The following is a 27,510-nucleotide window of genomic DNA, read 5'->3' as shown; positions in this document are numbered from 1 at the left end:
TTTCCTCAAAAAATACCAATTTTTGAGAAAATAAATTAGTTAAGAAAAAAATATCTCATAACTCAAACACACAAAATATTCTTTAAAAGTGGTTTGGTGTTTTTCCGGAAAAAAAAAAAAAGTAAACTTCCCAATATTAGGAAAACATTAGTATAGCTAAAAACTTTAAACTTTTTTTTTTTTTCTTCTTTGGACAAGCTAAAAACTTTAACTAATCGTTATTTGTTTTTCTTAACAAGTGTCGTACTTTTGAAAATGCCGAATAAAAAAGTAAAGTAATTTATTAAAAATAGATAAATGAATCGATGACGCATGACGACGAGAAGACGCACTATATAACAACCATCCTTGAGCCAAGGCATTTGAAGATAACAAACAACAACAACAAAAAAAAAAAAAAGGAAAAAGAAACAAAAGAGTTTTTCAGATATCAGTTAGGTTTGGTTGACACTTGTAAAACTGTCTTAAGAAGTTAGATTCTTGTGCTCATAGAAACCTTAAACTGTTTTTTATTTACCTTTTCTCTTTCCCGACCAAAGTTTAGATTTTACTTTGTTCTTACAAGTCGGACCTCAGAATCAAAATGGAAATCAAAGGTGAAACGATGCAAAAGTCAAAGTTCAGAAGAATCTGTGTCTTCTGTGGAAGCAGCCAAGGGAAGAAGAGCAGTTACCAAGATGCTGCTGTTGATCTCGGCAACGAACTGGTAAATACTTCACTTTCTACGTACTTATGTTTCTGGTTCTGCTTGGTGATATGCATATTTGCTTCATTATGGTCTGCAGAACTGTCAATTTTGAGAGTTTTTGATAAACATGTCAGTTTACAAGATGTGTAACTTTTTGGAAATGCAGAGCATTTTTGCTTTCGTCTTTGAAACTAGCCAAGTGGTAATAGAACCTTAGATTATTCTAGTCTCTGTTTTGTTAAATGGGTTTGATTGAATCTATGCTTTTATGTAGAACTCAAAAATAGGCTTCATGTGTAACTCTGTTTTATTTTTTTCTTTGTTGTGCAGGTTTCAAGGAATATTGATCTAGTCTATGGAGGTGGGAGCATAGGATTGATGGGTTTGGTTTCGCAAGCTGTTCATGATGGTGGTCGTCATGTTATTGGGTAAACTTCTTTTTTAGTCAAATCAGTTTTTTTAGTTAAAACTCTTTCTTTAATCTCTTCTCTTAACAACTTTTGTGAATCTTCTTTTATCAAAACAACAGCAACAACAACAACAAAAAAGCTTTGTGAATCTTTATCACAAAAAAAAAAAAAAAAAATGTCTTTTGAGTTTTCTGATGGAACACAATTTGTCTTAATAACTTCTAACAAAACCTCTGTTTTTTGTCATCTTGTTGTCACTCTACAACAGAATCATTCCCAAGACCCTCATGCCTAGAGAGGTAAAAATATAAATAACCAATTGTATTTGTTTATTAATTTTATCTGTAAGTTCTGCAAATCCCAATTCAAACCTATTTAATCTTTCAGTCTTTGCTTCAGTTTTACTCTTCTACTATTTATTACCTTTTCTTAAGTCTAATGATTATGAGTAGTTTTATCTTTTCTGCCTCCTTCTCTTCTTTTCTCTGTTATTCAATTAGGTACCCTAAAAGATAAAAATATCTTCTATGTTTTGTGTTATTTTATTTGGAAATAAAAGAAAATGATGAAAAAGGAGGTGAACTATAGATTAGGGTTATGTGAAAATTGTAAGAGAGATATTCAAAAAAACAGCCAATATTATACGATTACTTGCATTGGCCATGATTGCTTTTGCCTGTAGAAGAGTCCAAACCTGCTTTTTTGCTCTCTTTTAACTACTTTAAATTATTTGTTATAATAAAATTGGTGGATGTGCTCTTTGTTTTGCAGTTGACTGGTGAAACAGTAGGAGAAGTAAGAGCAGTTGCAGATATGCACCAAAGGAAAGCTGAGATGGCTAAGCACTCTGATGCTTTTATTGCCTTACCAGGTTTTGTTTTTAAACCCCCTCCACCCAAATTTTGTATCATCATTTTTTTTTGGCTTTTTCATATATATATTTATAAAACTCAGATTTGCTTTTCTTTCAAACCAAGTAATGATGATAAAGGAAGAATTGGTCAAAACTGTAGTGACACATGAGCCTCAAGAACACCAGTTTTAGGCCCTCTAAAATGTTTAAAAGAGGAATATTTGTTCATGAAAAAAAAAAAGATAAAAAAACAAGTTTGACTGATTTTGCCAAAGATAGAGAGGAGAACAAATTGGTAAAAAAATACATGTTAACTTGTCTTGGTCAAGCTGCAGTGTGAAAGCTACACTGAAAAGTTTTCCTTTTTTTTTTTTTTTTTTTTTGGGTATGGGAATTTTTTTCTCTCTACAGTCTAAGAAAAAGAGACCTTGACCCATCAACATCTGGCACTTAAAATTAGGCTCTTTGTTTTTTTCCATCTTTCTCTTCTCTCTTTTACTCTGTTTATTGCTTTGCTTTTAACTTAGGAGGTACTACTATCCATATTAGCTTTGTATAGAGTCTTACTGTGACCAAAGTTTTCTTCTTACCTATTTCAAGGTAAGAGACAAAACCTGAAACAGTCCCACAAATAGAATTTTTTTTGCCCACACTGAATCTGAAATCATTATGGAAAGTCAAGTTCTTTCAAAGATCTTGCTTTTGCAATCATATTCTTACCAATGTACAAACTCGTAACAGAGTGGAGAGATGACTCATATTATTATTTTCTTTGTCTTGTACATGACAAACTTTGTTGAATTGACCATGCATATCAAATTATTATTTTTTACCAAACCATAACTAAAAGTTATGTATGAAATAAATATATTGTAGGTGGTTATGGAACACTTGAAGAGTTGCTTGAAGTCATAACTTGGGCTCAGCTTGGTATCCATGACAAGCCGGTAAGAAAATATTAAAAAAAACCCTCTCAGATTTTTTTCACAAAAGAGATCATTTGGGATATTCAAGATTTTTAACAACATTTAAATATGCAGGTGGGTTTGCTCAATGTTGATGGATACTACAACTCTCTGCTCTCATTTATTGACAAAGCAGTCGAAGAAGGATTCATTAGCACGACTGCTCGTGAGATCATCGTCTCTGCACCTACTGCTAAAGAGCTCGTGAAAAAGCTAGAGGTAATTACATTAATCAAAGAATGCATGGATACATACATATCATTTGTAATTTTATAAATGAATTTATCTTCATCAATAATCTCATAAAATCTTGTTGTTTCTTGTAGGAATATGCACCATGCCATGAAAGTGTAGCAACTAAGCTTTGTTGGGAGATGGAAAGGATTGGCTACTCGTCTGAAGAGTGATCAAGATTATCAAGATTCTCTATATATTTAAAAAAATGTTTCATATATTATAAATATGAAAATTGTCGGAGTTTAGTTTCACGATTTTAATCTTACTATAAAAGGAAGGAATAGGTTATGATTAGTAGTAAGTCTTTTTATGTAAATTATTATTATTATTATTAGTAAGTCTTTTTAACTCCAAATTCCAAAAATGTCTTTTTAAATTATGTAAGTGCCCAAAATCTTTCCTTTGTAACCGAACAAGTTTCACAATTTCGTGTTCATCTCTCATATCTAGTTATATATATATATATATATATATATATATATATATATCTATCACTCCTCAGTCCTCACACAAGACAAAATCAATACAGACGAAAGTATATTATATCCTATTAGTAGATGTGTAAGATAAATTATTGTATAGTCAATACTCAATGGCAGAGATTGTCTCTTAACACAAAAAAAAAAAACAAGAGAAAAAACAAAACGAATACAACACGAAATCTATAAAAAGCTTTTATCCAAAAGGAAATCTATAAAAGCAACTATCTTTTCTTTATATAATTCTGATCGCAAATAATTCTTTTTTGTTTTTACTATATTTGGAATGAACTTTTAAGTCTTTTTTTTTTTGGATACCCATTTAATACTAATAACTGTCTAAAATAATAGTACTTAGTTAAATATCGAGCAAGATAAAAAAAAAATATCTAAAGTGCACAATCAAATGTTTATCTGATAAAATTACTTAAATAGTAAATTATTTGTCAAACTTTGAATAACTTGTTTTCAAAAAAGAAAAAGAAATGGTGGTTATATAGCTATAAAAAAGAGTCAAACATTTACCTAATTTATGAAAATGTAAAATTATACGTCAACATCTTTCAAATAGATGTTAAACATCAATCAAAACCGACACTAATAGTCTAATGTACTATGTTTTTGTTCATGTTAAAAAGTGATTATTTTTTATTTAAAAAAAAAAGGAAAAAGAAAATTAACGACGTCGGTTACTCTGTTTAATGGAAATAAGTAAGTGTCAAGATTATAAAGTTTAAGAGCAAAAATAAAATAGTAATTTTAAGATGAATTTTACGAATACAAATCACATTCTTTTTTAAAAAGTATTAAGTATAAGTTAACTTGGCCAAGCGCAAACGTCATTTTCAGTTGCAGTTCTTGGTGGGAACTGTTCAAAGTTCGCGTTTAGCTAATGATGAACGTGAGCCGTCCGGCGATTCACCCGGTGGATGTGATTCCGGTAGCTCCAACTACCGGAGCGATCGATAGACCACCAGTGAGGATGAAAGACGTGCAGGGCATGCCCGGAACCACCGGCGGTCTCATCCTCCGCCTCTCTCAGTTCATCCCTGCTCTCATCTCCGTCTCCGTCATGGTCACCACCTCCGACTTCCGCTCCGCCACCGCGTTCTGGTTGGTAATCGAGCTCTAGACCTAGGATTTTAGAGAATTCGAATGATTATATGATTCTGTTAACTTTAGGGGTTTTTGCTGGTCTTTTGATAAATCCTTATATGGCAATTAAGTACGTTTCTCATCTAATTGGATTGAAATTAGTGCTTTGAGATGGAAATTAGTCTTCTCTGTTTTGAAATTAGTGTTGTAATCTGCATAAGCATTGAAAACATTCTTTGAAGCATCAGAATTTTGGATTTAGTTTGAGCTATTTGGTTTTAAGACAGTATGAATCTGACGAGCTCTTATGATCTGTGACAGTTGCTTGGTTCTTGCGGTTAGCCTGCAAAGCTTGTGGAGCTTGTCTCTTTTTATCGTCGATGCTTATGCTCTTCTGGTGAGAAGAAGCCTTCGAAATCACTCTGTTGTTCAATGTTTCACTATCGGAGATGGGGTAAAAGACAAAACCAAGCTCTGTTGATGTTTTAATTAGTTTACTAGAGGTATTGCAACTGACTGTTTTTAACCATCTCTCCCTGTTGCAGGTCACGTCAACCCTTACGTTTGCAGCTGCATCTGCGTCTGCTGGCATAACCGTACTCATCAACGATCTTGGTCAATGTAACGTAAACCATTGCACAAGGTTTGAGACCGCCACAGCAATGGCCTTCATCAGCTGGTTTGCTGTGTCTCCCTCCTTTATTCTCAACTTCTGGTCCTTAGCCACCCACTAAATATAGCACACAAGAGAAGTTCAGAGAAATCCATCTTCCTAGTATAATGTAAATAAAGGGTGGAGTATAATTCATGGCTTGATTAGCTTATTAATGTTTTGAAACAGATATATCTTACATTGGAAAAGTCTAGTAGTTCATCTTATCGGTCACGCGTGGTCATGTCATTTTTTCCATCCATGAGTCATCTAGTATATATCAACAAAATAGTGATTTATGTGGAATAGGAGTTAGGAGTGAGTGGTTGGGTTAAGGTGAATAGATGATGTTGAAACGTAACTTATTTGTAGATTTCAAGTTTGATAAGGATGATGCATGATGATATGGAGAGATATGTTTTGCTAATTTTGTGTGTGTTTTCGTATTGAGTTGAGGGAAAGTGTTCAACTTAAACTTACGTTGAGTAACCAACAGGAAAGTTAGATATATGATGAAATCAATCAGTATTCAGTTATTTGAATATGAATTTTCATCTCTTTTCCAAAAAGTAAGGAATTGATGGGGGTTATGGAATGGAGTTTGACCGATTCGTTAAACGAAAATATTTAATAACGGTAATTTTCACATGATACGTAATGAAATCAATATGTTAATTTGATGATTATTGGTTAATATGAATCAACCAATGACAATACTTGTCTAGAGTTTTCACACGTGACCATGTTTTGCTAGCGCGACAAACCAATAGTCTCTTGTATATCGGATATTTTTGTGAAGACCGGTTCGATGAAGGAAACGGAAAACGTTGTAATGCAATCCATCCGCAATAATACGATCTTAAGGATAAATCGGTCGCTTTAAAATTCAATGAAAGAACTAAAAAGTTACCAATGCAAAGTTATATGATACTTAACTCTATTCATATTTGCTTACTTCGATATTATTTCTTGTTTTCGTTCTAAACACCTAAAAATCAAACTGGTATTGATATGCTCTCACGGAATCTAAGAGGCAAGAATACAACACAAGCGAGGCTAGGCTAGCCACAATGAGGTACAGGTGCAAACCTTCTTCAAGAACTAAAAGTATACATTAGGAGTTAAAACATGAATTTAGCGAAAGGACCCAAGGCTGAAATCCAAAAATTGATTTATCACTACAAGGTTATGAGGTTTGTGTTGTAAATTAGTGCTTCTTTGGACAACTGTTCCACAATCCGGGTTTTCTTACCAGCGGAGGACTACATCTATCACACAACATATCATGGAGATTTTTCTAACGTGGTGGCTCTCGAGAACGACACTTTAACCGTGAAGCTTCAAGGTCTTGTTTTAATGTCTCTATCTGAATGAGCAATGCGGCATTTTTCTACACAAGAGAGAGAGAGAGACAGTGAACTAATGAGTCATGAGCATCCAACGTAAGACAATACTAAAAGAATTTGAATCCTTGAATAGGGAATGTCACCTTTTGTAATGACTCCAGCTTTTGATTTGCGTTTCCATTCTCAGATGACTCTTTGATCTGTAGAAAACAAAACAACGCTCAAAATCAATAGAAATAATGACAGGGTAGTTTTATGCACTGATGCTTCTTATTCTACGGTTTTCAAATCATAAAATCTACGACCACAACCATTAAGCCAATAAGATACACTTAAACCATTCCGAAAACATATAATGCACAGACATGGAAAGCAATATACCTAGAGAAGACAATTACTGAGAATTATACACAGAGAACCGTATCACTAGTGACTACCATATTCAGTGTCAAGATTGAATACATTCGAAATTAAAAAGACCATAAAACGCGAAAAATAGAAACATTAATCAATGGAGGAGCTTAGAAACATACCAGCGCCAGTTCTGCAGTACATTTAGAAGCTTTCTCAGATTCCTTATCAAACATTCTCCTCCACTCTGCAGATTCATCCATTGCTTCTCTATTAGCCAAATCAAACTGTTTCCTACTTACACCAAAAGTAAAACCTCAAATCATTAACATTATCTAATACACCACCACTAGAACACTAACCATAAATAAACCCCTAATTCCCATAAAGAGCAACTGAGATACGAAAACTCAATTCACATAATGTTGAAAAATCCAAAGCTACTGAAATTGAAGACCCATCCAGAAAAACCAATACTTTAACCCCAGCAATTACAGTGATTAAACAGAAGCAAATGAAGAAATAGAATCGTTTTTACAAACCTTAAGCGCTCAGTGTCATCGGAAGATAGAGTATAATCGATAGTCCAAAGCCTCAAATATACGGCGACACCAAGAACAAGAGCTAGAACCAAACCCACCAGTATCGTCTTCCTCTCAGATCCTCCCGCCATTCTTCCTCCTTCTCTGATTCGATGCTACTAACAAACATCGACGAGCTTCCCCCAACCAAAGCCTCTCTCCCCCAATCCCAGCAAAAGGAGAGTCAACGATTCGTTTCAGTAAGGCTAAAAGCCCATTAAAGGCCCGTATTTGAATAAGGTTAAATCCGTAAATTCCCCTTTTCTTAAAAACCCTAAAGTCTCAATCTCCTTCAAAAACCTTGGTTCTCTTCTTCAAGCGCCTCCTCGTTTCGGGACTCGAATCGTAAGAAACCTAAAAATCCGAGAACAGCAACAATGCCGCCGAAGTTGGATCCGAGTCAGATCGTGGACGTTTACGTCCGTGTGACCGGAGGAGAAGTGGGAGCAGCGAGTTCTCTAGCTCCGAAAATCGGTCCGCTCGGTCTCGCACCAAAGAAGATCGGAGAAGACATCGCCAAGGAAACGGCCAAGGAGTGGAAAGGATTACGTGTGACCGTCAAGCTAACGGTGCAGAACCGTCAGGCGAAGGTCACGGTGGTTCCGTCGGCAGCTGCACTTGTCATCAAGGCGTTGAAAGAGCCGGAGAGAGATAGGAAGAAGGTGAAGAACATCAAGCACAACGGGAACATTTCATTTGATGATGTGATTGAGATCGCTAGGATCATGAGGCCTAGATCTATTGCTAAGGAATTGAGTGGTACCGTGAGAGAGATCCTCGGGACTTGCGTGTCTGTTGGGTGTACTGTGGATGGTAAAGATCCTAAGGATATCCAACAGGAGATTCAAGAAGGTGAAGTTGAACTTCCTGAGAATTGATCCAAAAAAATGGCGTGTTTGTTTCTTTTGGTATTTGAGGTTTTATTAGCTTCTTCTTATGTTTTGTTTAGTACAAGAGCAACTCAACTCAGTTTTGGATTGTTATTGCAACTATTTCACTATTCAGTCCCAATTTTTATCATTCTGTTTTGAATTTTTATACGAAATGATTGAACTTGGCATTGGAATCTGAATCTGAATCAAGAACATTTATAGTCATGTATACGTATGAAATAAGATGTATATGAATCTAGCTTTTGTTGGATATAGTAGAGAAATGCTTTAGGATTAGAAATGAGAAAGAGCAATGGCAGTGCTTGTGTTCGGATTCGATCTGCATTTCTTAAATTGTGCGTCTCTCTGAAATTGGGATTCTTCTTTGTTTGAGAGAGAGAGTAGTTTGAAATGAGACATTGCCAAGATGAAAACATTTCACTCGATTACTAAGGGATCACACAAATGAAGTATTGAAAACCAGAATAGCAAATGATACAAGTTAAGAAGAAGACATGATCCTGATTTCTATATAAATAATAATGACACATTTTCTTGTGTTTGTTCAAACGTTGGCTGCACTTCTGAAGGAACCGAGGGACTTGGAACCTGATGCCCTTAGAACGAATTGGTGATAGAATGCAGCAATCGCAGCTCCAATGAATGGTCCAACCCAAAATATCCACTGTAATTAAGAAACATGAAAAAACACTTCATTATATTTCTCAATCAAACCAATAGAACATAGTTTAAATTTAATTAGGAGATAGGAGTAGAACATACATGGTCATCCCATGGCTTGCTCTCGTTGAAGATTACAGCGGCTCCGAAACTCCTGGCCGGGTTAATACCAGTTCCGGTGATTGGAATAGTGGCCAAGTGTACCATAAACACCGCAAACCCAATTGGAAGTGGCGCCAACACCTTTCATTTCATAAATCATAACCCAAATTAGTTATTTATAGCATGTTAATTAGTCTTATAATCGATGAAAATATATACTTACGGGAACGTGGGAGTCTCTAGCGTTGCGTTTGGGGTCAGTGGCAGAGAAGACAGTGTACACGAGCACGAATGTTCCGATGATCTCTGCGGCTAGTCCGGTGCCTGTGCTGTAGCCGGCGGCTAGAGTGTTGGCTCCTCCGCCGTAATTAACGTAGTAAGCGCTTTGAAAAGCCTTAACGAACCCAACTCCACAAATAGCACCCAAACACTGAGCCACCATGTAAAGAACCGCCCTAACCAGCGACACCTTCCGGGCCAAGAACAAGCCGAACGTCACCGCCGGGTTTATGTGACCACCTTCAAAACGTTATGGGGTCAATATCAAATAAACAAGAAACCAAAGGGTACGTTTATATTGTCACAAAAACTTTAAAATAACTGAACCGGTCCGGGTTTGATATACCTGAGATACCGGCGGTGCAGTAGACAAGAATGAAGATCATGCCACCAAAAGCCCATGCGATGCCGAGGATTCCGACACCACCGCACTCAACTCCACCGGCGGTTGTGTCAGACTGAATGTTGTAGCCGATGACAGTCAAAACAGTGACGTACAAGAAGAGGAGAGTAGCTACGAACTCGGCGATGACGGCTCGGTACAAAGACCACTTGGTAAGCTCCTCCGCGTCGAAAAACGGAGTAGGCGGTGGATCTTGGTAGTCCCTCGTCTGAAATCCATCGGCTCCTTCCACGTTTTTAGCCATAGTATTAGTGTGTTAGTGGATGTTTCTGGAGTTTCTTAGAAAGTGTGTTTTTGCTTGTAGTTGTTGTTGTTGTTTGGCCTTGTGGTTCTGCTAGATGAAGAATAAAAGGTTCTTTATATAGAGTGAGCTCTTTGTTTGTGATACTGTTTATGTGACACTTTTGATTTGATGTTACAACAAATAATGTTCCTTATTTTATTTTGTAAATGACAATAATGTTTTTTTTTTCTTTTTCTTTAGTGATTCTTTTTTGTAAAGATTGCATAAGTTACGTTTGCGACTAATAAGTAACCTGGATAACAGATAAAATACAAAATTAGATTCCATTTACTTTTCTTATATCTACGCTATATTCTTTAGATTTCTTCTTATAGTAGTTAACTTTATACTTGGTAGTGATTTGTCGATTTAATCACCAATATCTCACGTAAAGGAAGTTGTAATTGTACACGCAATGACGCAAACCAGGTGAACTAATTTGAGTGGGATGTAAGTGAATTTTGGAGAAAATTATATTTACTTATTTTACATTTACATGAAACCAAGAAGGGGTATATATAAAGTATAGTACAAATTCTATAACTGTGGTCTGTGAGTTTTCAATAAGGGACTATACTATTGCTATACGCTAATTGCTACTGACTTATTGAGACATCAACATCCAAAATTCATGTCATTAAATTTTAATTTGGTAGGCATCACCTTGACCGTAATTGACAAACAACCAAAAACCAATAAAACGTGAGAAAAAGTATACAAACAATGATAAATCAGAAACTACATAATGTATGTTTACAATATATACATACGTTATCTGTCTATATATATATAAGCTTTACCCACATGCATAGGTACTTGTTTTTTTGTTTTTATTTTGAAGTTTTTGACAAATATTGAGATTGTATCATCATCATCTGTACTGTAAAGTATTTGTCTCGATCGTGTCACACGCGATTCCTGCCGTTTCAACTTTCAAGCACATTCTGGATTGTTCTTGCATCTTTTTCATGATAGTTGGATAGTTTGGTGAAACATCAATTGAAAGCGAATTTTTTTTTATTGTAGAGAAATGAAATTATAATGTTGAGTTCATTTTGTAAGCCAACTAGTGATTTTTTTTGTCATGGGACACTACATCGATCAATTATGACGCTATACTGCATCGATGATGCATGCAGGTTCACACATCATAAGAGATTTACGTGTAGTCTTACTTATTGTGGATATCATTGTCGAAACTCATATATATATATATATATATATATATATATATATATAATCTTTTTTTATTGGTCGTAAATATTATATATGGGTTTATCTTAAAGAACCACGAAATGATTTATTTTAGCACATTTAGTATTTAGAGAAATAGAATATTCCACAGCGTAACCATTATTTTAAAAAAGAAAACGACAAATATGATGAACGAATGAACAAATAAAAGAAAAAAAATATTAGGCTGATGTGGAACAATAATCCAATAAGAGCAGAGCAATGTCGCTAAAATGATAAGGTTTTTGTGATGTGGCAAAACATTGGCCACGAACAACACAATACACCACATTCCTTTTGTATACTTTAGTTTTGTTGTATACAGAATAGTGAGTGGATACATACGTAAGAAAATTGCGATTGGAATTGAGGATGGAAGAGAGAGTACGTACATGTGAGTATGTGAGAGAGCAAATGATTATTTTTGTTGTTGACTGTGGGGTTGACACAACGTGGTGTTGGAGGAGTGGTTGGGTGGACTGGAACCGACGGCTGTACTGAGTTGGACTTCATCTGTATGGACGGTGCCGATGTAATATGGTCGGAGCTATCTCTCTATTGGGGCGGTTCCTCCGGTCCAGTGGACCCAAAGTTTCCATAATCTTTTCGACCTTTTTAGTGGAAACAGAACCCGTGAAGCGACGCCGTTTCTTTTATCCTGTCCATGTGATTATTATGTTAAAATTTATATATGGTAGGGTTAGCTGAGAGCTACTTCTCAAAACACTTTAGTTTTTCTTCTTCTTTAAATAGATCTTATAGGTAACGCTAAAGATTCTAGGAGTTATATTGATACAATGAGACAGCCTTTATCAATCACAAACAAGTTGAATTAGTAGTAGGAGTAGTAGTGAGGTAACAATTCATTTTGATGTAAATATGTATGATGACTCTTACATATTTGAAAAAATTTCAAATATAGAACGTTATCGCATCATATTATATAGCCGAATGTTTTTAGAAAAACCAACTCCCAAGTATGCCCAAATAGATAAGGTTCATATAAATTTTGTATATGTGTAAAAAGAGTGACAGTCTATATTATTCTAGGGAGGGACAAGGCTCATGACATAAGGACAAAGAGAAAGAAAAATATTGAAGCATATAGTATGTTCGGGTCGGTCCAAATGAAAACTACGTTTAGGTATGGGGCGGCGAGGCTAAGTTAAATTAACCATATAACTCCATTATCTATATTTCGTATTATAAAGGTCGCTGTTCTTATTGATAGCTCCACAACCATTCTTTTAAATAATCCATTTCTCAATTAAGCTGAGCTTTTAGTTTAAAGAATTGTAGAACTAATTAATTGAAACCACAGATTTTACTAATTACCTCTATAAAACATAAATACATTAACAATTACAATCATTTTGAGATGAAAAAAGTCTATTTGAACATGAGTGAATTAACCCAAACTATCATCAGTAAGTTTTATACATTTCCCTTTTACTAATGAGTTCTTTTTCTCCATCTTTCCTTTTTTAGGTTTACTAATTTTTTACTATATGAAACTTCTGTTTAAATTATGGTGGAACAGGAATACATAACACAATATATATATATATATATATATATATATATATATATATATATATATATATATATATATCTCAGTTTCTATTAGTTATGAAGCAATGATTAGATTAGTTTAGAATAATATACATCATCATCACAGCTAGCAAGGTAATTAATTAGTGTAAGCAAAAATTCCACAAAAATAATCGTCATAGACAATTCTATATAATAAAATAAACATAAACCTACCAAAAGGAATTCATTATTGTAATCTTATTAACCAAATTAAATAATACGTATACAATTCACCATGGACAAGCAAAATTAACAAGAGCACTCGCTAGAAACTGACTCTATAGTCTCTATATAAACAATCTTCCTTCGTCTCTTCACTCTTCACAATCACATAACAACCATAAAACACCATTACTAATAACAAAAGAAAAATATAGAAATGGCGAAAGACGTGGAAGGACCTGAAGGATTTCAGACAAGGGACTACGAAGACCCGCCGCCAACTCCGTTTTTCGATGCGGATGAGCTTACCAAGTGGTCTTTGTACAGAGCCGTCATAGCTGAGTTCGTAGCTACTCTCCTCTTCTTGTACGTCACTGTTTTGACTGTTATCGGCTACAAGATTCAGTCTGACACAACCGCCGGTGGAGTTGACTGCGGCGGTGTCGGAATCCTCGGTATCGCTTGGGCTTTTGGTGGCATGATCTTCATTCTTGTCTACTGCACCGCCGGTATCTCAGGTATCAAGTTCATACCCGGTTTTAGAATTTGTGACTTTATAACTTTCCTCTTTGGTTTTTTTTTGTTTTTTTGATATTTATTAACCCCAAAACTTTATGAAGGTGGCCACATTAACCCCGCGGTTACCTTCGGATTGTTCTTGGCCCGTAAGGTATCTTTGATTAGAGCGGTTCTCTACATGGTGGCTCAGTGTTTGGGTGCTATTTGTGGAGTTGGGTTCGTTAAGGCTTTTCAAAGCTCTTACTATGTTCGTTACGGTGGAGGAGCTAACTCTCTAGCCGACGGCTACAACACAGGCACTGGACTAGCCGCAGAGATCATCGGAACATTCGTCCTTGTCTACACGGTGTTCTCCGCCACTGATCCCAAACGAAACGCTAGAGACTCCCACGTTCCCGTTAGTATTTCATAGTTCATATATCCATTAGTAAATTTAATTAACATGATATGGTTACTTAATGCTTTTGGTTACTCTTTTTTTTTGCAAAAAAAAGGTGTTGGCGCCACTTCCAATTGGGTTTGCGGTGTTCATGGTACACTTAGCCACTATTCCCATCACCGGAACAGGTATTAACCCAGCCAGGAGTTTCGGAGCCGCTGTAATCTTCAACGAGAGCAAGCCATGGGATGACCACGTATGCTTTTTTTTCTTATCTTTTAATTAATTTAAACTATGTTCTATTGGTTAGTGGAGATATAACATGTTTTTGGTCTATATATAATGACAGTGGATATTCTGGGTCGGACCATTCATTGGAGCTGCAATTGCTGCAATTTACCACCAATTTGTTCTAAGGGCATCAGGTTCCAAGTCCCTCGGATCCTTCAGAAGTGCAGCCAACGTTTGAACTGAGCCACATAAACAACAATCATAATAACAACAATTATAAAAATGGTTGTGTTATTATGCTATGTACAAAAAATTGCAAACTTTGCTTTTTAAAACTATGCCCTATTTTCTTCTTTGTGTATTTCTGTTTTTAATTGTGGTGTAAGACTTTGATATGTGCCAATGCCAATGTTTGTGTACTCGGGCAAAAACAATGAATGAAACCAAATTGTTTTGGTCCAGTCGTCAGCTCATTCTGAACCCTTTAGTTCTGTTTTATGTTTGGCACTTTGTTGTCGACTTGTCGCCCTCGCCTTGTTATATTTTGATTTGATGAAGCAAACTCTAAATCATAAGGCAATTGGTAAATTAAAATTGTCTCAAAATTTAAATTAGTCTACACCATAAATTAAATTGTGGTGAACACATTTTCTTTAAGTTGACATTCCATTCACTATTATAATGGTGAATCGAGCATACGCAAGGTATAGCTTCTTTGGTTCAAAATAATTTGCGTCACTTCACTTATCGAAATAAAATATTACTATTAAAAACTGATAATTTAAAAAAGTTCAAAATAATTAATTTTCTTTGTTTATGTATGTTGGTCAAGTAATACACTTTGTTTTTCTAAAATATTAAATGTTTTTACAATATATATTTTACTAATCTCTTATATAGTACTCAAAAAGAATGTGTTTTCAAGACGAGCTTACAACATAATTTCCGCTAAGAACTCATTAAAAAAATATATTATATCAAACTAACTAAATAAATAAGCTCAATTTTTTTCAAAAATGTGCCCTTTAATAATTTTTTGTGGGTGGCCTTGGGCATCTGCCCTTTTTGCCATAGGGTAATCACGGCTCTACACTGACCTTGCTGCTGGTCAGCGAGGGTTTGCTTGTGGTTGGATTTGATGCTTCTGAGTTGCTGCTGGACTGGTTGTCTGGTCGTGTCCAGATCTTTAAATGACCTTCTCTGCATGCTGTTATCAATGATTCTTGGGTGAAGATCAAACCCGAGAGGGGCTCCATATGAACCCGGTGAGCCACGACTGGTGAAAGCTTTGGGACATCGCGCATGCATGGCGCTGGCTGAAGTGTGCCCATTGTAACGATGTTGTCCCAGTGAGCAGACTGACTCCCTGTGCTGTACGTGGGTGATCCTCCTGGAGGTCTCCGAAGTGGAACTACGATCTCATCCATTTCTAGGTCCCATAGAAGTAACTGTGTGTCCTGTTCGGCACAAGTAGGACAAGCCAAGAACACTTAGATGACCATAGGAGATGAAACAGCAGATTAAAGTTACTGACACCAACTTTCACACGGCGTGTGACAATAAAATGGAAACCCCCACTATCTAACAAATTCAACCTAGCAGATTAACAAATCTATTCTCGTAATCTAGCAATTTCCAGATGTTACATTATATGGACAATGCTATCTCCCCATATGATCAAAAGAATTTTGTCATTAAACATTTCATCTCATTTTCCTCAGTCTATATCTCCCCTACACTAGGATCCTTCTACATTCTTGTATGAAATTATACAAGAATCTGAGAAGAAGGGTTATTCACATTCCATTTGATGTTCAGAGGTTTATAACCCTTCTCCAGTAAAAATGAATAACGGAGAAGTATTAAGACTGTTCAATCAATAAGAATAGGTCAAGGCAAACTCTCAAAGTGGAAGCAAAAAATGTTCAGTTGACACCACATGAAAGAAGAGCTAGGACGAATGAATGTAGCATAACTGAATACCTGACCAACTGAACCAAAACGATACATGACATTCTCGCCAGACCCGTCTGAATTTGGCGACGACCAATACGAATCAAAAGCCACTCCGCTTACCTGTGAGAAAGCAGATGTCATTTCAAGTACTGTTTGTGTTACATACAAAATTCACTATACTTCAATTTGAAAACCATACCCATGAATTGTGTCCCTCACCCCACGCTACAACCTTTCGATCTTCCATACTCCAGACTTGAACCAAGTCATCTTCACCACCAGTCAAAAGGTACTTTCCATCCATACTGTCAGGCCGATTACAATGTTAGCACACAACAATAGTTCCATGGTAAACGGAACTTGAGTGATCGAAAAATCACAGAATTAATTTCTTTCAAAATGCAATAGGGAAGATTATTTGTCAAAGGATTTAGATCCAGTCACCTCCAAGCACAACAAAGTAGAGCACCATAATAACTTTTTACACCACACACTAGCTTTTGGGTTGAGAAATCAAAAATTCGAAGATAACCTGTACATGTCAAAAAAGAAAACGAATAGTCAACGGAAAGATATAAATATAGAGAAAGAACTGGAGCCGGAGATAAAACAATAAAAAAGCACCATACCATCTCTTCCAACAGTTGCCAAGTATGCTCCATCATTTGAAAATGCAATACAGTTAATAGAACCTTGACCAATATGCCATCTCGCTACTGGATTACTCTGCAGGAATTTATAAAAGTGAACACATGATTATTATTTTAAGACAGAAAATAAATGAGAAAAGAAACCATTGGAAACACTAGCAATAACAGGTACCTTGCTATATTTTGCTTTGTCAACTGAAAACTGTGTCGGATCTCTTATAGCAGAAAATGAAGATTCAGTTGCACCGTCTTTATTCTGGAAGTATAATAATTTACTCTGGTCAGAAGTTAGGCAGTAAGGTAAATAAAATTCAAATGCAATATCTTTTTCAGAAATCTGCGCTTGCCTTTTCATACACGTACAAATTTCCATCAGCGTGAGCAACAACAAAAGATCCATCACTTCCAGGCACCCAAGCAATACTAGTACAGCGACTGTTAATAGGAACAAACTTTATATTATCCTTGTAGAGGACATGACACATAATATACATATTTTTCCAGAAAGGAATTTAGCCAGATTTTTGTTAAGACTAATTTTATCCAACAAAAAGGATCCTAGTATAATACATATTATCTAATTCACTAAACTGAGGGTTAACTAGATCATACATCCAGTAAAATGACAAAAACAACGATAACTATGTGAGCAGTAAATTGGGGAAAAAAACGAAGTTTACAGGAAAAAGACTCTTGCCTGTTATTTACAGAACCATCTTTGTTATAATGCTGAGCACTAACAAGCTTTTTACCGACATCCTGTAACTGCTGTCTTAGAGATACGGTGTAGACTACAATAATTCACCAAAAGAATAAAGAACAAGACAAAATTCCATCTAGAACAAAAGTAACAAACTTGATCTCAAAGTTGTACATTACCATCCCCAGAATTCAGCCCAATAAGTAGATCATGTCCATCCTTGGCGTCTGGATCAAAAGCGTGGCACATAGGGTTCGAATTGCTGATATGGATAGACTTTACAGGATCCTACACAGAAAACATAACTGTGACCAAAACAATCACATCAAATCAAATCAAATCTTAAGAAAATTAAAGGAGTAGAAGTAAAATACCTTGTCTTGCGAGTTCAAGTCACTTATAAAAATAGCATCACCCACATTAAAGACTATGTAAGTTCCTTTCCCATCAAAATTTGTATTAGTCACCGAAGTACTAGAACTAGATGCAGCGAATGAGGCACCGATTCTTGAACTTGCACCCACATTCTTGGTCCCTCCATTACCTCCAACAAAACTAAGCCCACGGTTACCATTCCCACCACCCAATAACCTTGCTGTTGCTGACCGGAAACCAGTACTAGCAGTGAAACTTGACGAAGTGCCAGTTGGGGTCGATGGAGCAGGTTTCTCCTTAAGGTGAGCTAGAGTCACCTGACACCCAAAAAATTCTCAAAATTCCTCAGAAACCACTTTTAAAAGATGCAAATGAAATGTGACTTGTAAAAATTCACAGCGAGCAATGCTAGCGAAACAGCGATTCGGATTCAAATTTTCACAAAAAATTGCAAACCACATAGTAATACTGATGAAATCAGATTGGATTAAGGTCATTAAACTTCAATTTAGATTAGATTGAACTTCAGTTCATCGATTAAAAAAACCCCACAAAAGACGAATCAAAGCTAAACCTGAGTGACGGTTTTGCCATGGGTGTAGTGAAGAAGCCCAGAGGGATGCGTCTTCTCGTAGTGGAGCTTGTACTTCCCTTCAGGCGTCTTGAAATAAGTCTTAATTCCAGGCGACTGAGGATTCGCCGCTGAAGCTGACGAAGAAGAAGGCGCGGAGATCATCCCATTCGAAGTGTTCATCATCTTTTGCTCACTTGCTCTTTCTAAAACTTACGAAGTACTAGAATCCGATCATGTCCATAGCTAGGGTTCTCTCTTCTCCCCACACTACACAAAATCCACAAATCCTCCTCTCTTATCGTCTCTTCGATGCAAAATTGCTCTAAACACTGTTCATCATCGCCAAAATCACAAAACGGTACTTTAAAATTCTGGATTCTCCAATAGCTATATTGGATCAAAAGCTATGAAACGAAGAAGAATACAATGTGGTGTCCTCTTCTCTTCTAATCGAACTTTGTATATTCCGATTCGCCTCTTTTATTGCTTTCTTAATCATCAATCTAATTGACTATTAATGGATAAATAAAAAAGTCATCTCGATTAACGGTCAAGATCCCGCGGATAATTCAACGGTTAGAGATCCTTGGATCTTCGGGTTTCGATTTCCACAGCTGAGGCCCATATACAGTCCAAAGTATAGGCCCATTAAAGAAGATCCAAAATAATAATGAAGCATTTCCTTCTTCAGCTTCGAGCTGGCGTGAAAGAAACAGTAAAAATATATTTTAAGCTTTTAAAAGTTCAAAGCCATCGCAATATTTGGCCTAATCACACACGACCAAATGTTTTAGTCGACAAAAAGATACTGAACGGGTTTTACCGGTAGCCGGTGGTGAAGGTGGTCACTGGTCAAAGAAGGATTAAATTGTCCCAGCAACGTACTCAACCGCTTTAATTTGATTTTTCTAATTTGTTTTCTTAAAAATATAAACCGATCCTCTTCATCGGCACCCCCATCACCGAAAAAAAAGAGAAAAAGCTATAAAACTCATTTCTCTCTCTAAACCCTTCTTTTCCTAAAAAAAGTTGCGTCATCTATACAAAATTCATACGTCTCTTTTGCTTTCTCCTCCGATCGGTCTCATTTCTCATCGCCGGAGAAAGCTTTGGTAATGTTTATAATGATCTTTTCTCCGATCCTTGTTCTTCACACCGTTGAGCTGATGATTTTGTGTTCCTTATGTTTATAGAACCAAAAAAAAAGCTGATGAATCGATTGCAGTTTTATCATTATTGCTTACTTTCTTTTTTTTTGGTTACCGATCGTTGTTTGCTTCATTTTTTTCGATTGCGTGTGTGTGATGATTGTTGGCTTTTCTCGGTTTAATCCGGTTTAGTCCCGGTTCTGTTGCTTCATCGCTGACTTTTCCCGCAATATTTGGGTATGATCCCGATCACGTCCGTAAATTAGAGTCGGTTCTGAGGATACTGGACTTAGAATTTGTTTTCTATCACATTATTTCGATGCTGAGAATTGAGAAGAGACCGAATCGATGATCAGTTTCTACTATGATTTGGTTAGCTGTTGATAAAGCTGTTCAGGCTCTCTGCTACAGCTACGGACTAGCTAGTTTAGGATATATTGGTTATTAGCATAAGTGCATAAACCTAGGCTTAGCTAGTTTGTATCCTGCAGGTTTAGGGGCAATGGTGGTTACTAATTCTATCATACATTTCTCGACCACGAACATCTGGTAGTTGAGAAACTGGGGAATACCTTATCAGTGATTTCAAGTTGTTTGGGAGAGTTGAGAGCTAGTACGACCATATATTTCAGGTCAGAATTCATCTTCCTCCTTCTAAACGTTTAGTAAACTTTTGAAATTATAGCACTATTCCCTTCAAAACTGCATTATCAACACTTTTCAAACTGTGTTAGTTTCTCATGCTCGCCATTGTAACACATAGGATCAGTGGCTACTGGCTGGCCTATATCCTTGATGTATTCTGATTTGCAGATCTTGTTGTGGACCTTCTTGGTTGATTGGCTGATGAAAGAGAAACTGAACTCAGATAAGTGATCCAAATTATTAGCATGCTTAGTTCTACTCCTAAATGTTCGATGACCAATTTTTATAATGGTAGTGGTTTTGTGAAGTTTTTTCGATTCAGTTCTTCTGCCAGTTTCTAGTGGCGTAGAATTAGTCTGATCCGATTACATCATCTTAATGGGAGTGAGAAAATAGTCACAATTAGTCCTACAGGCACCACATGTGTACCTGAATGTGTTAGTCATCTAAAGATGCTTTGAGGTCTGGTGTAAGGTATCTATGAGTGGGGAACTTTACACTTCTTTAAAATACTACAGTCAGGAGCCTATCAAGGTATGCTGGTGGATTTTAAGACAATTAGAGCGCAGACATTGTAAATGAGGTAGTAAGCCTTTACTGGCTAGTGCTTTTGTGGACTAAACGAGGTAGTAAGCAATTCACCCAAGGAAGCTGTAGCGTATTCAATTAGTGGATCCGAAGAGAAGGAACTAAACTTGGTGTTCTTACTGTATTAGTAAAGTCATGGGCCTCATCGCGTCGGGGTTTGCTTGAAATGTGTGGAGATGATGAATCAGTTTCTCAGTCAAGCACGACAGCTGTGTAGTGTGTTCTTGGTTAGGATTTCCAAACCTATATCCTTCTAAAATTATTTGCCTGCAGGTACATTTTTGAGAGTTGTAGTTCATAAAATATTGTAAGCTTATGTCCTGCTACTGGATACTCATCTACTTTTCTTGGCTACTCAAACATGGTTGTAAGTTTAGTGAAAGACATGTACATGGCCTTTAATTATACTTCAGAGCTTTCAAATCTATTCTTTGTGACACAGACCATGACTTTAGCAGTTGAGTATCTTTGTTTGAAGTTGGAAGTCATTGTTGGTGAATATGAACGAAGAAGCAATGCATTGATAGAAGCTCAAATGATGATATTAATTGTTACCTATTTTGCATGAACTTACTTTGATGCTTTTCTATTCGGATACAATAGATTCTTCCATCCTCTTCTATATCTGCTACACTTCTACTTGGTTCCCGATAGACTGTTTCTGTAAGACTTATTGACTTTCTGAAAGTGTGTAACTTCATGAAATCCTAGTGTTCCTCGTAACATTTGATGGCACTGGTTTGCAGAGGTGAGACCTGAAGTGATACTTTAATGCAAAGGTTTCTTAGTTTCCCAATTGTTTGCTCTTTGTCCTTTTTTTTTCTTTTCGTTTGACTTAACCAGGAAGAAGTAACTGTGTATCTGTTTTTATTGACAAACTCTATATGTAAGTTTTTCTTATGAGCTATTAGATCTGTACTAGATAAGATTTACTTTGTTGTATATAAGCATCATGAACTTTCCTGCAGCACAGAGCCTAAGTCTACAGATACTTGTTTGCTTATGATTTTTTCATGAGATCTGGGGTAGAATATGGTAGGTACGGGTATCAAAGGTAATTTATACTAGAGCTATAGACGAATTTCAAATTTCGTATATATATCTTGGGAAATGTAACTATCAGACTGAAAACAAGTAGGTGACACGTTTTCAGTCACCATTTAGTGTTTCTTGGGTTCACTTCAAGATATACTATTCATGAAGGATCCTGAATTTTTGCTTAGAAATTGCAGAAATATTGTTTAATGTATTCCTTGATGAACTTTGAATGCTGAGACAACTTTCTGTGCAGGTTTAATTGACCTTAAGGTTGAATTGCTGTATAATCATGGGGCACAGACAGTTTCATGGTTCATCCCAATATTTTGATGATGAACATGATCAAGGATGGAATCATATACACCCAGAGCATCCATATACAACTCTAGGTAACTATTCCTTCATTTCTACTGATGTTTAATCTGTTTTCGATTGATTAAAATCAATCTATTAAAATCAATCTTTCAATCTTGTTCTCCTTTTCTTAGAGACTGACATCAACCTTTGTAAAAGCTATTTGGTTGTTATATGTTTATTTTTAGGATGTTTCATATGCTTTCACCTATGGGTAGATTGAGTTTCACTAGGCAAAAATTCAATCTTTATTAGTGGATACCCTCGGCTAGTGAGAATTAGGAGGCTGGATTTTATAATCATCTCTGATGCCCTCGCCTTTTCCTTAGTAATGTGTATGGACTTTCTGATTAATATTATCCACTCCTCATGTTCTCAGCAAGATCTGGGACCAGTGAGAACAGATCCCATGTTTATCCAGCAGAGAACATATTGAATGAAGGAATGCCAGCGTCTTCTCATTGGAACTCTTCTCCACGTCCAAATGCCTATACTGCCTCAGGTCATAGTGTGGAGAGATCACACTACAATTCAGGGGCTTCGGGCCCATCCCATGACCCTTTCGTAAGTTCAACAGTTGCAACTTTCTCTGCTCCACATGAGAATTATGTGACGTTTCCAGCTTCTTCGAACTGCAACAACCAGCCATGGTCAAATGTTAGTTATGTTGAGCAATCTATGGAAAATATGAGAGGAGCACAAAAGCGGAAAAGCCCATGTGGTTCTTCCATCTATGAAATGGGCAGTTCAAGCCAATATCACTGTGACAGACCTTCAGACACCCCATTTCCGTCGGAATTGCACCTGGGAAAATCAATAAAGCATGATCATGATCCTCATTACGCGCCATGGCTCATGAATCCAGCTTACAAAAATAATAATCTCTTGATCAGGGGAGAGGGTTCTTCAAGGAATGTCCGGAGTCGTCCTACACTTGATTTAGACACCAGCATTGATAGAAATAATTTGTCAAGATGTCCAAGCCTTGATTCTCATTATGCATACCACCACAGTGTTGAGAATTCTGGCTCAGGTCAATTTCCTGGCCATACATCTCATATAGATAAGGATTGGAACTGTGCTAGACCCTCCCCAGCTCCTAGAGGTATGCAAATTTCAGTTTGTCTCGAGCTCGAAACTTTTTTTGTCTCTATAACCACATGAATTCTCACCTTGCTGATATAAATGGCTTTATTCCAGAGACAAACAATTTTCTTCCTGCGAGAAGTATTGCCAACAGTACCTCTGTTGATACTTCCAGCTATCACCATGGGCTTACCGAAAACAGAAACCCTACAGTTTCCCACGGTTTCTCAGGAGCTTCATCACAATCTACAAGCAGCAGCCGCTTCTCTCATAGGTCAACACCCTCCTATAGATCTTCGACACATGGGTCTCAATTGGGACATGTAGCATCTTCTTCTGGAGACAGGTCTCATTTGATCACTGAGACTTATCCATCGAGGCATCTTAGGCCACCACCACACATTTCATGGCGTAGTGGTGATCGCCCAGGGAGACGCAGGAGTTCCTATGAGAGGTTTCAGCCTCCTTTCGATGAAGTTGCTCTTCATGAACGGTTTTCATCTGAGGTATGGTTTTCCCTTACAGCTGCATTATCTTAAGTGGAAGTCTGTCCTAATCACATTAAACATAAAGATAAGTCCCCACCCATTTACAACTAATTTGCTTTTGGGGGGTGTTTAAACAGGGATTCATGGCCGTAGATCGCCAGCCACACTACTATGGATCCAGGGAAACGCTTGATCACCACAGGGACATGAGGCTTGACATCGATGACATGACCTATGAGGTAATAGCCAAATACTCGTGTGTTTGAAACCTCACATAGGCTCACTGATATGTATTCTGAGTGATTGACACCATTCAGGATCTTCTTGCTCTTGGAGAAAGGATTGGGAGTGTCAACACTGGTTTGTCCGATAGCGCTATCTCCAGTTGCTTATTAAAGACAACATATTATCCATTGTATCAAACGGAGGAGCAAAGAAGATGCGCTATCTGTCTGGTAAGATTTAATTTGTTAGGCTAAAACAATTTATGGTGCAAGTAAAAAGGCTAATATGATGATGGCAACAAATAGGAGGAGTACATGGAAAAAGAAGAGTTAGGGGAAGTGAAGGGGTGTGGTCATGACTACCATGGGAGCTGCATCAAGAAATGGCTGTCGATGAAGAACTCTTGCCCTATTTGCAAATCTCCTGCTCTACCTGATGCTTCGAAGAACCCATCATAAATTATCTCTAGATTTATAAATACTCGAATGCTTTTTAGGTGATATTTCTGTGTGAATGTTTATATATATTGATTTGTCTTTCTTTCAAAGGTTAAAAAATATGTTGATAGGATCGAAATACAACAATAAGTAAGTTGTAAATAGATGGAATGATTATTTCTCAATGGTTATGACTTATGATATATGTATTGGAAACGACTCTCTTTGGAAAATTTGGATTTTTATTACAGATGCAAATACATAGTTGCAGCTCAGACAACAGTACATATATACTAGAACATGATTAGCCCATACATACATATGGAGTTATATATATGAAGAAAATGTGGAAGCAAGTGGAGAATTAATTGAAGGAGGAAGATGATTACGATCTTGAAATTTTCATAATTACATAATTATAGTTTCATAAACACAAATATAGCCACACAAATTAAATGCTCCGTACGTCAGACACACTCCCAATCAAATACAATAAAAATAAAATAAAAACCAACGGATAAGGCCGTTTTAAGGGGGGGGGGGGGGGGGAAGGTCAACTCATCTAAGTCACATATATATCTCGAAATATATAAACAACCAACTTAGAAAGGAAAAAAAAATTCTGTCTACAATTATGAAGCAATAATACACTAACATATAGTATTAGTAACACACACATATATATATATATATATATATATACTTTGATTTGATACCCATTACCAAACAAAATAAAAGCTTCGGAAGGAAACGATAGGACTTGAGAATTATTTCCGACACGCATCAAGCATTTTGCGGGGAGAAGCAAGATGGGTCCTAATTGCTAAGAGTCATAAAGTGATGGTCTAAATCCAAACTCTATATATTGGTGAAATAGAATATACTTTTAGATGTAGAAGAAAAAAAAGGATCAAGAATATCATTACATCAAGAAATATTGAGGATAAAGTGAATTGGCAACAAAGCATTATGTTATGTCTACAATTGTGAAGTGGATTGGACGGTAGTTAATGGCAAAGTAATGAAGATGAGAGATCAGTTGTTTAATTTACAGCCGCCATTATACTTAAGAAAGTGGAACTGATTTTTCATTTTATCTAAGTGTGTGTGTGGTTTTTGCGAATGCGCGTGCGATTACGCAAATGCCTTAAAGGTCAAACTTAATGGCTCTCAATTATTCAATATCATACATTATACATTACATTACACCAAGGAATCTTTATTGCTAAGCTACCGATAATGCTTTTTATTTTGTTTTACATCATATTTTAATCCTATACTATACATATATATATATATATATATAAGTCTAACGTTTAAGTTGATATTGAGAATGTGTTAATCCAATTTTCCTGAATACCAATCAGATCTAAATTACTACTACATGGAGTTAAAGTCATCAATCCTAATCCAAACTCTTCTAAGTGATCTTATTATATACTACCACACACAAAATGTTTCGATCGAAGATCGGATCTAAATCCCTAATTCCTAGCAAAACATTTCAATTATATTGTTAGATATATCAAGAAAGCTGTACTGAGACTCGTGAACTTTATCTGAAGTAAATTTCATATCAATTTTAAAAAAAAATTTAAAGATTTTATACTCAATACTTTTGGCAATCTATATTAACATTTTTGAAGTAACTTTTGTGTTCTACCCTTATAGTTTTACTTATTTAATTTTTTTTTACAATGTTAATCCCTACAAAATTGCACAAAACTCAATAAGTAAAACATCTAAACTCGATCTAATCAATTAATTTTATTCCCATAAAATCGAAAAAAATCTATAAATTTACTAAAATGGTGGAACAATTTTTATAAGAGTTCCGATTCAGCAGTCAAATATTTTTGAAAATAGAAACAAAAAAATCTTAATACCATACAATCATATACGCTTAAATACTAATTACCAAAAAAAAACTAAATTTTATACTAAAAGATTTCACAGTTTCCCTTTCAAATTTTGTTTCTTCCGATATTCTACAATTAATCTAAGGGGGTGTTATTGGTTTGTGAGTTATAAGGAGTTTTAATGACTTTAGATATTAGGTAGAATCTGTTGTTATTCAATCAAGATTTTACAAAACTCTTTTAAAGTTTGGTGTTATTAGTTATTGATTTGTAAAGAGTCATTCCAAATCTTCATAAATATGGGGTTATTGGATACAGAGTTTTATAAAGTCATTAAAAGTTCTGTGTTATTCAATTAAAACAAAAGAATCTATGATTGTTAATGAATTAAAATTTTATGTTATTGGTTTATGATTTTAAACACTCTTCTTTACAAAATAAAGTCATGAAAAGTATCTTATAAATACAGAGATTGTTTGAGAGACTTTACAAGACTTTAAAAAACTAATCAACAAGATTATATAAAACTCTCAAACAATCCTTTAAAATCATCCAATCTATGATTTTAGCAGAGTCATCTAAATTCTTTATAAGTTAGAATCCAATAACACCCCCTAAGAAATTCGCAATCAATAATATCTTATTGATATTTCACAATTAATAAATATGGCAAAACTTTAATTTTATACTAGCATCTATCTATATTAACATTTTTAAAGACACTTATGAAAAAACCCTTAAAGGGAGAATTTATTTACAAGGAAATACCATTGCATTTAATATTTAATTTATAAAAGTTTAAATCTTCTAATATTAGTTTCCAAATTATTTTTGGGTAATCTCCATATATTTTTTGAATTAATTACGAGTTTCCTTTTACAAATTATGTGCTCCGATTTCTTTTCCAACAAACAAAACGACATTCATTATAATTCGGTAATAGAAACAAACAAGAATATCTTACCTACATATCACGTTTATAAATATGGCATA

At 35.7% G+C, this 27,510-nt stretch overlaps 8 protein-coding genes across 15 annotated transcripts; 5 read left to right on the top strand and 3 right to left on the bottom strand.

Annotated features, from left to right (window-relative positions):
- The first annotated feature begins 414 nt into the window (after positions 1 to 414).
- On the top strand, positions 415 to 3,529 carry LOC17889476 (cytokinin riboside 5'-monophosphate phosphoribohydrolase LOG3). The gene is made up of 7 exons (XM_006293461.2): positions 415 to 706; positions 1,019 to 1,116; positions 1,367 to 1,397; positions 1,870 to 1,969; positions 2,828 to 2,898; positions 2,992 to 3,135; positions 3,243 to 3,529. The coding sequence occupies exons 1-7, from the start codon at positions 584 to 586 to the stop codon at positions 3,321 to 3,323; spliced, it is 648 nt and encodes a 215-aa protein (XP_006293523.1). The 5' UTR covers positions 415 to 583; the 3' UTR covers positions 3,324 to 3,529.
- A 938-nt stretch (positions 3,530 to 4,467) lies between these two features.
- Positions 4,468 to 5,785, top strand: LOC17888732 (CASP-like protein 5A1). Its single transcript, XM_006295017.2, has 3 exons — positions 4,468 to 4,745; positions 5,049 to 5,181; positions 5,273 to 5,785. The coding sequence occupies exons 1-3, from the start codon at positions 4,525 to 4,527 to the stop codon at positions 5,459 to 5,461; spliced, it is 543 nt and encodes a 180-aa protein (XP_006295079.1). The 5' UTR covers positions 4,468 to 4,524; the 3' UTR covers positions 5,462 to 5,785.
- A 665-nt stretch (positions 5,786 to 6,450) lies between these two features.
- On the bottom strand, positions 6,451 to 7,854 carry LOC17890248. Its single transcript, XM_006295168.2, has 4 exons — positions 7,619 to 7,854; positions 7,259 to 7,370; positions 6,869 to 6,925; positions 6,451 to 6,769 (listed from the first exon to the last, which is right to left on the bottom strand). The coding sequence occupies exons 1-4, from the start codon at positions 7,747 to 7,749 to the stop codon at positions 6,677 to 6,679; spliced, it is 393 nt and encodes a 130-aa protein (XP_006295230.1). The 5' UTR covers positions 7,750 to 7,854; the 3' UTR covers positions 6,451 to 6,676.
- A 122-nt stretch (positions 7,855 to 7,976) lies between these two features.
- LOC17890406 (60S ribosomal protein L12-2) lies at positions 7,977 to 8,689 on the top strand. The gene has a single exon (XM_006295966.2). It carries the CDS (start codon positions 8,035 to 8,037, stop codon positions 8,533 to 8,535), a length of 501 nt encoding a protein of 166 aa, XP_006296028.1. The 5' UTR covers positions 7,977 to 8,034; the 3' UTR covers positions 8,536 to 8,689.
- Positions 8,690 to 8,948: 259 nt separating this feature from the next.
- On the bottom strand, positions 8,949 to 10,331 carry LOC17889873 (aquaporin PIP2-3). The gene is made up of 4 exons (XM_006295996.2): positions 9,938 to 10,331; positions 9,536 to 9,831; positions 9,313 to 9,453; positions 8,949 to 9,214 (listed from the first exon to the last, which is right to left on the bottom strand). The coding sequence occupies exons 1-4, from the start codon at positions 10,236 to 10,238 to the stop codon at positions 9,095 to 9,097; spliced, it is 858 nt and encodes a 285-aa protein (XP_006296058.1). The 5' UTR covers positions 10,239 to 10,331; the 3' UTR covers positions 8,949 to 9,094.
- Positions 10,332 to 13,418: 3,087 nt separating this feature from the next.
- LOC17889708 (aquaporin PIP2-2) lies at positions 13,419 to 14,855 on the top strand. Its single transcript, XM_006294682.2, has 4 exons — positions 13,419 to 13,783; positions 13,886 to 14,181; positions 14,279 to 14,419; positions 14,513 to 14,855. Exons 1-4 carry the CDS (start codon positions 13,483 to 13,485, stop codon positions 14,630 to 14,632), a joined length of 858 nt encoding a protein of 285 aa, XP_006294744.1. The 5' UTR covers positions 13,419 to 13,482; the 3' UTR covers positions 14,633 to 14,855.
- A 371-nt stretch (positions 14,856 to 15,226) lies between these two features.
- LOC17889953 (WD repeat-containing protein 20) lies at positions 15,227 to 19,126 on the bottom strand. The gene is made up of 11 exons (XM_006293890.2): positions 18,650 to 19,126; positions 18,075 to 18,392; positions 17,880 to 17,988; positions 17,698 to 17,791; positions 17,348 to 17,435; positions 17,173 to 17,256; positions 16,980 to 17,076; positions 16,795 to 16,882; positions 16,550 to 16,655; positions 16,378 to 16,470; positions 15,227 to 15,851 (listed from the first exon to the last, which is right to left on the bottom strand). The coding sequence occupies exons 1-11, from the start codon at positions 18,830 to 18,832 to the stop codon at positions 15,474 to 15,476; spliced, it is 1,638 nt and encodes a 545-aa protein (XP_006293952.1). The 5' UTR covers positions 18,833 to 19,126; the 3' UTR covers positions 15,227 to 15,473.
- Positions 19,127 to 19,574: 448 nt separating this feature from the next.
- Positions 19,575 to 24,906, top strand: LOC17888611 (probable E3 ubiquitin-protein ligase ZFP1). Of its 8 annotated transcripts, none has more exons than XM_006293908.2 (9): positions 19,575 to 19,761; positions 20,289 to 20,429; positions 20,611 to 21,809; positions 22,322 to 22,457; positions 22,802 to 23,527; positions 23,623 to 24,014; positions 24,134 to 24,235; positions 24,314 to 24,451; positions 24,527 to 24,906. In XM_006293908.2, exons 4-9 carry the CDS (start codon positions 22,358 to 22,360, stop codon positions 24,677 to 24,679), a joined length of 1,611 nt encoding a protein of 536 aa, XP_006293970.1. In that variant the 5' UTR covers positions 19,575 to 19,761; positions 20,289 to 20,429; positions 20,611 to 21,809; positions 22,322 to 22,357; the 3' UTR covers positions 24,680 to 24,906. The 8 variants fall into 8 exon arrangements, with proteins under 8 accessions (XP_006293970.1, XP_023639364.1, XP_023639366.1 ...); XM_023783596.1 differs by having other exon boundaries at positions 20,567 to 21,809; XM_023783598.1 differs by having other exon boundaries at positions 20,561 to 20,665.
- Positions 24,907 to 27,510: the final 2,604 nt, after the last annotated feature.

The sequence above is a fragment of the Capsella rubella genome, unplaced genomic scaffold (genome assembly GCF_000375325.1).
Source record: "Capsella rubella cultivar Monte Gargano unplaced genomic scaffold, Caprub1_0 scaffold_4, whole genome shotgun sequence".
Classification (NCBI taxonomy): Eukaryota; Viridiplantae; Streptophyta; class Magnoliopsida; order Brassicales; family Brassicaceae; genus Capsella; species Capsella rubella.
This window is presented reverse-complemented; position numbering and strand designations above follow the sequence as displayed.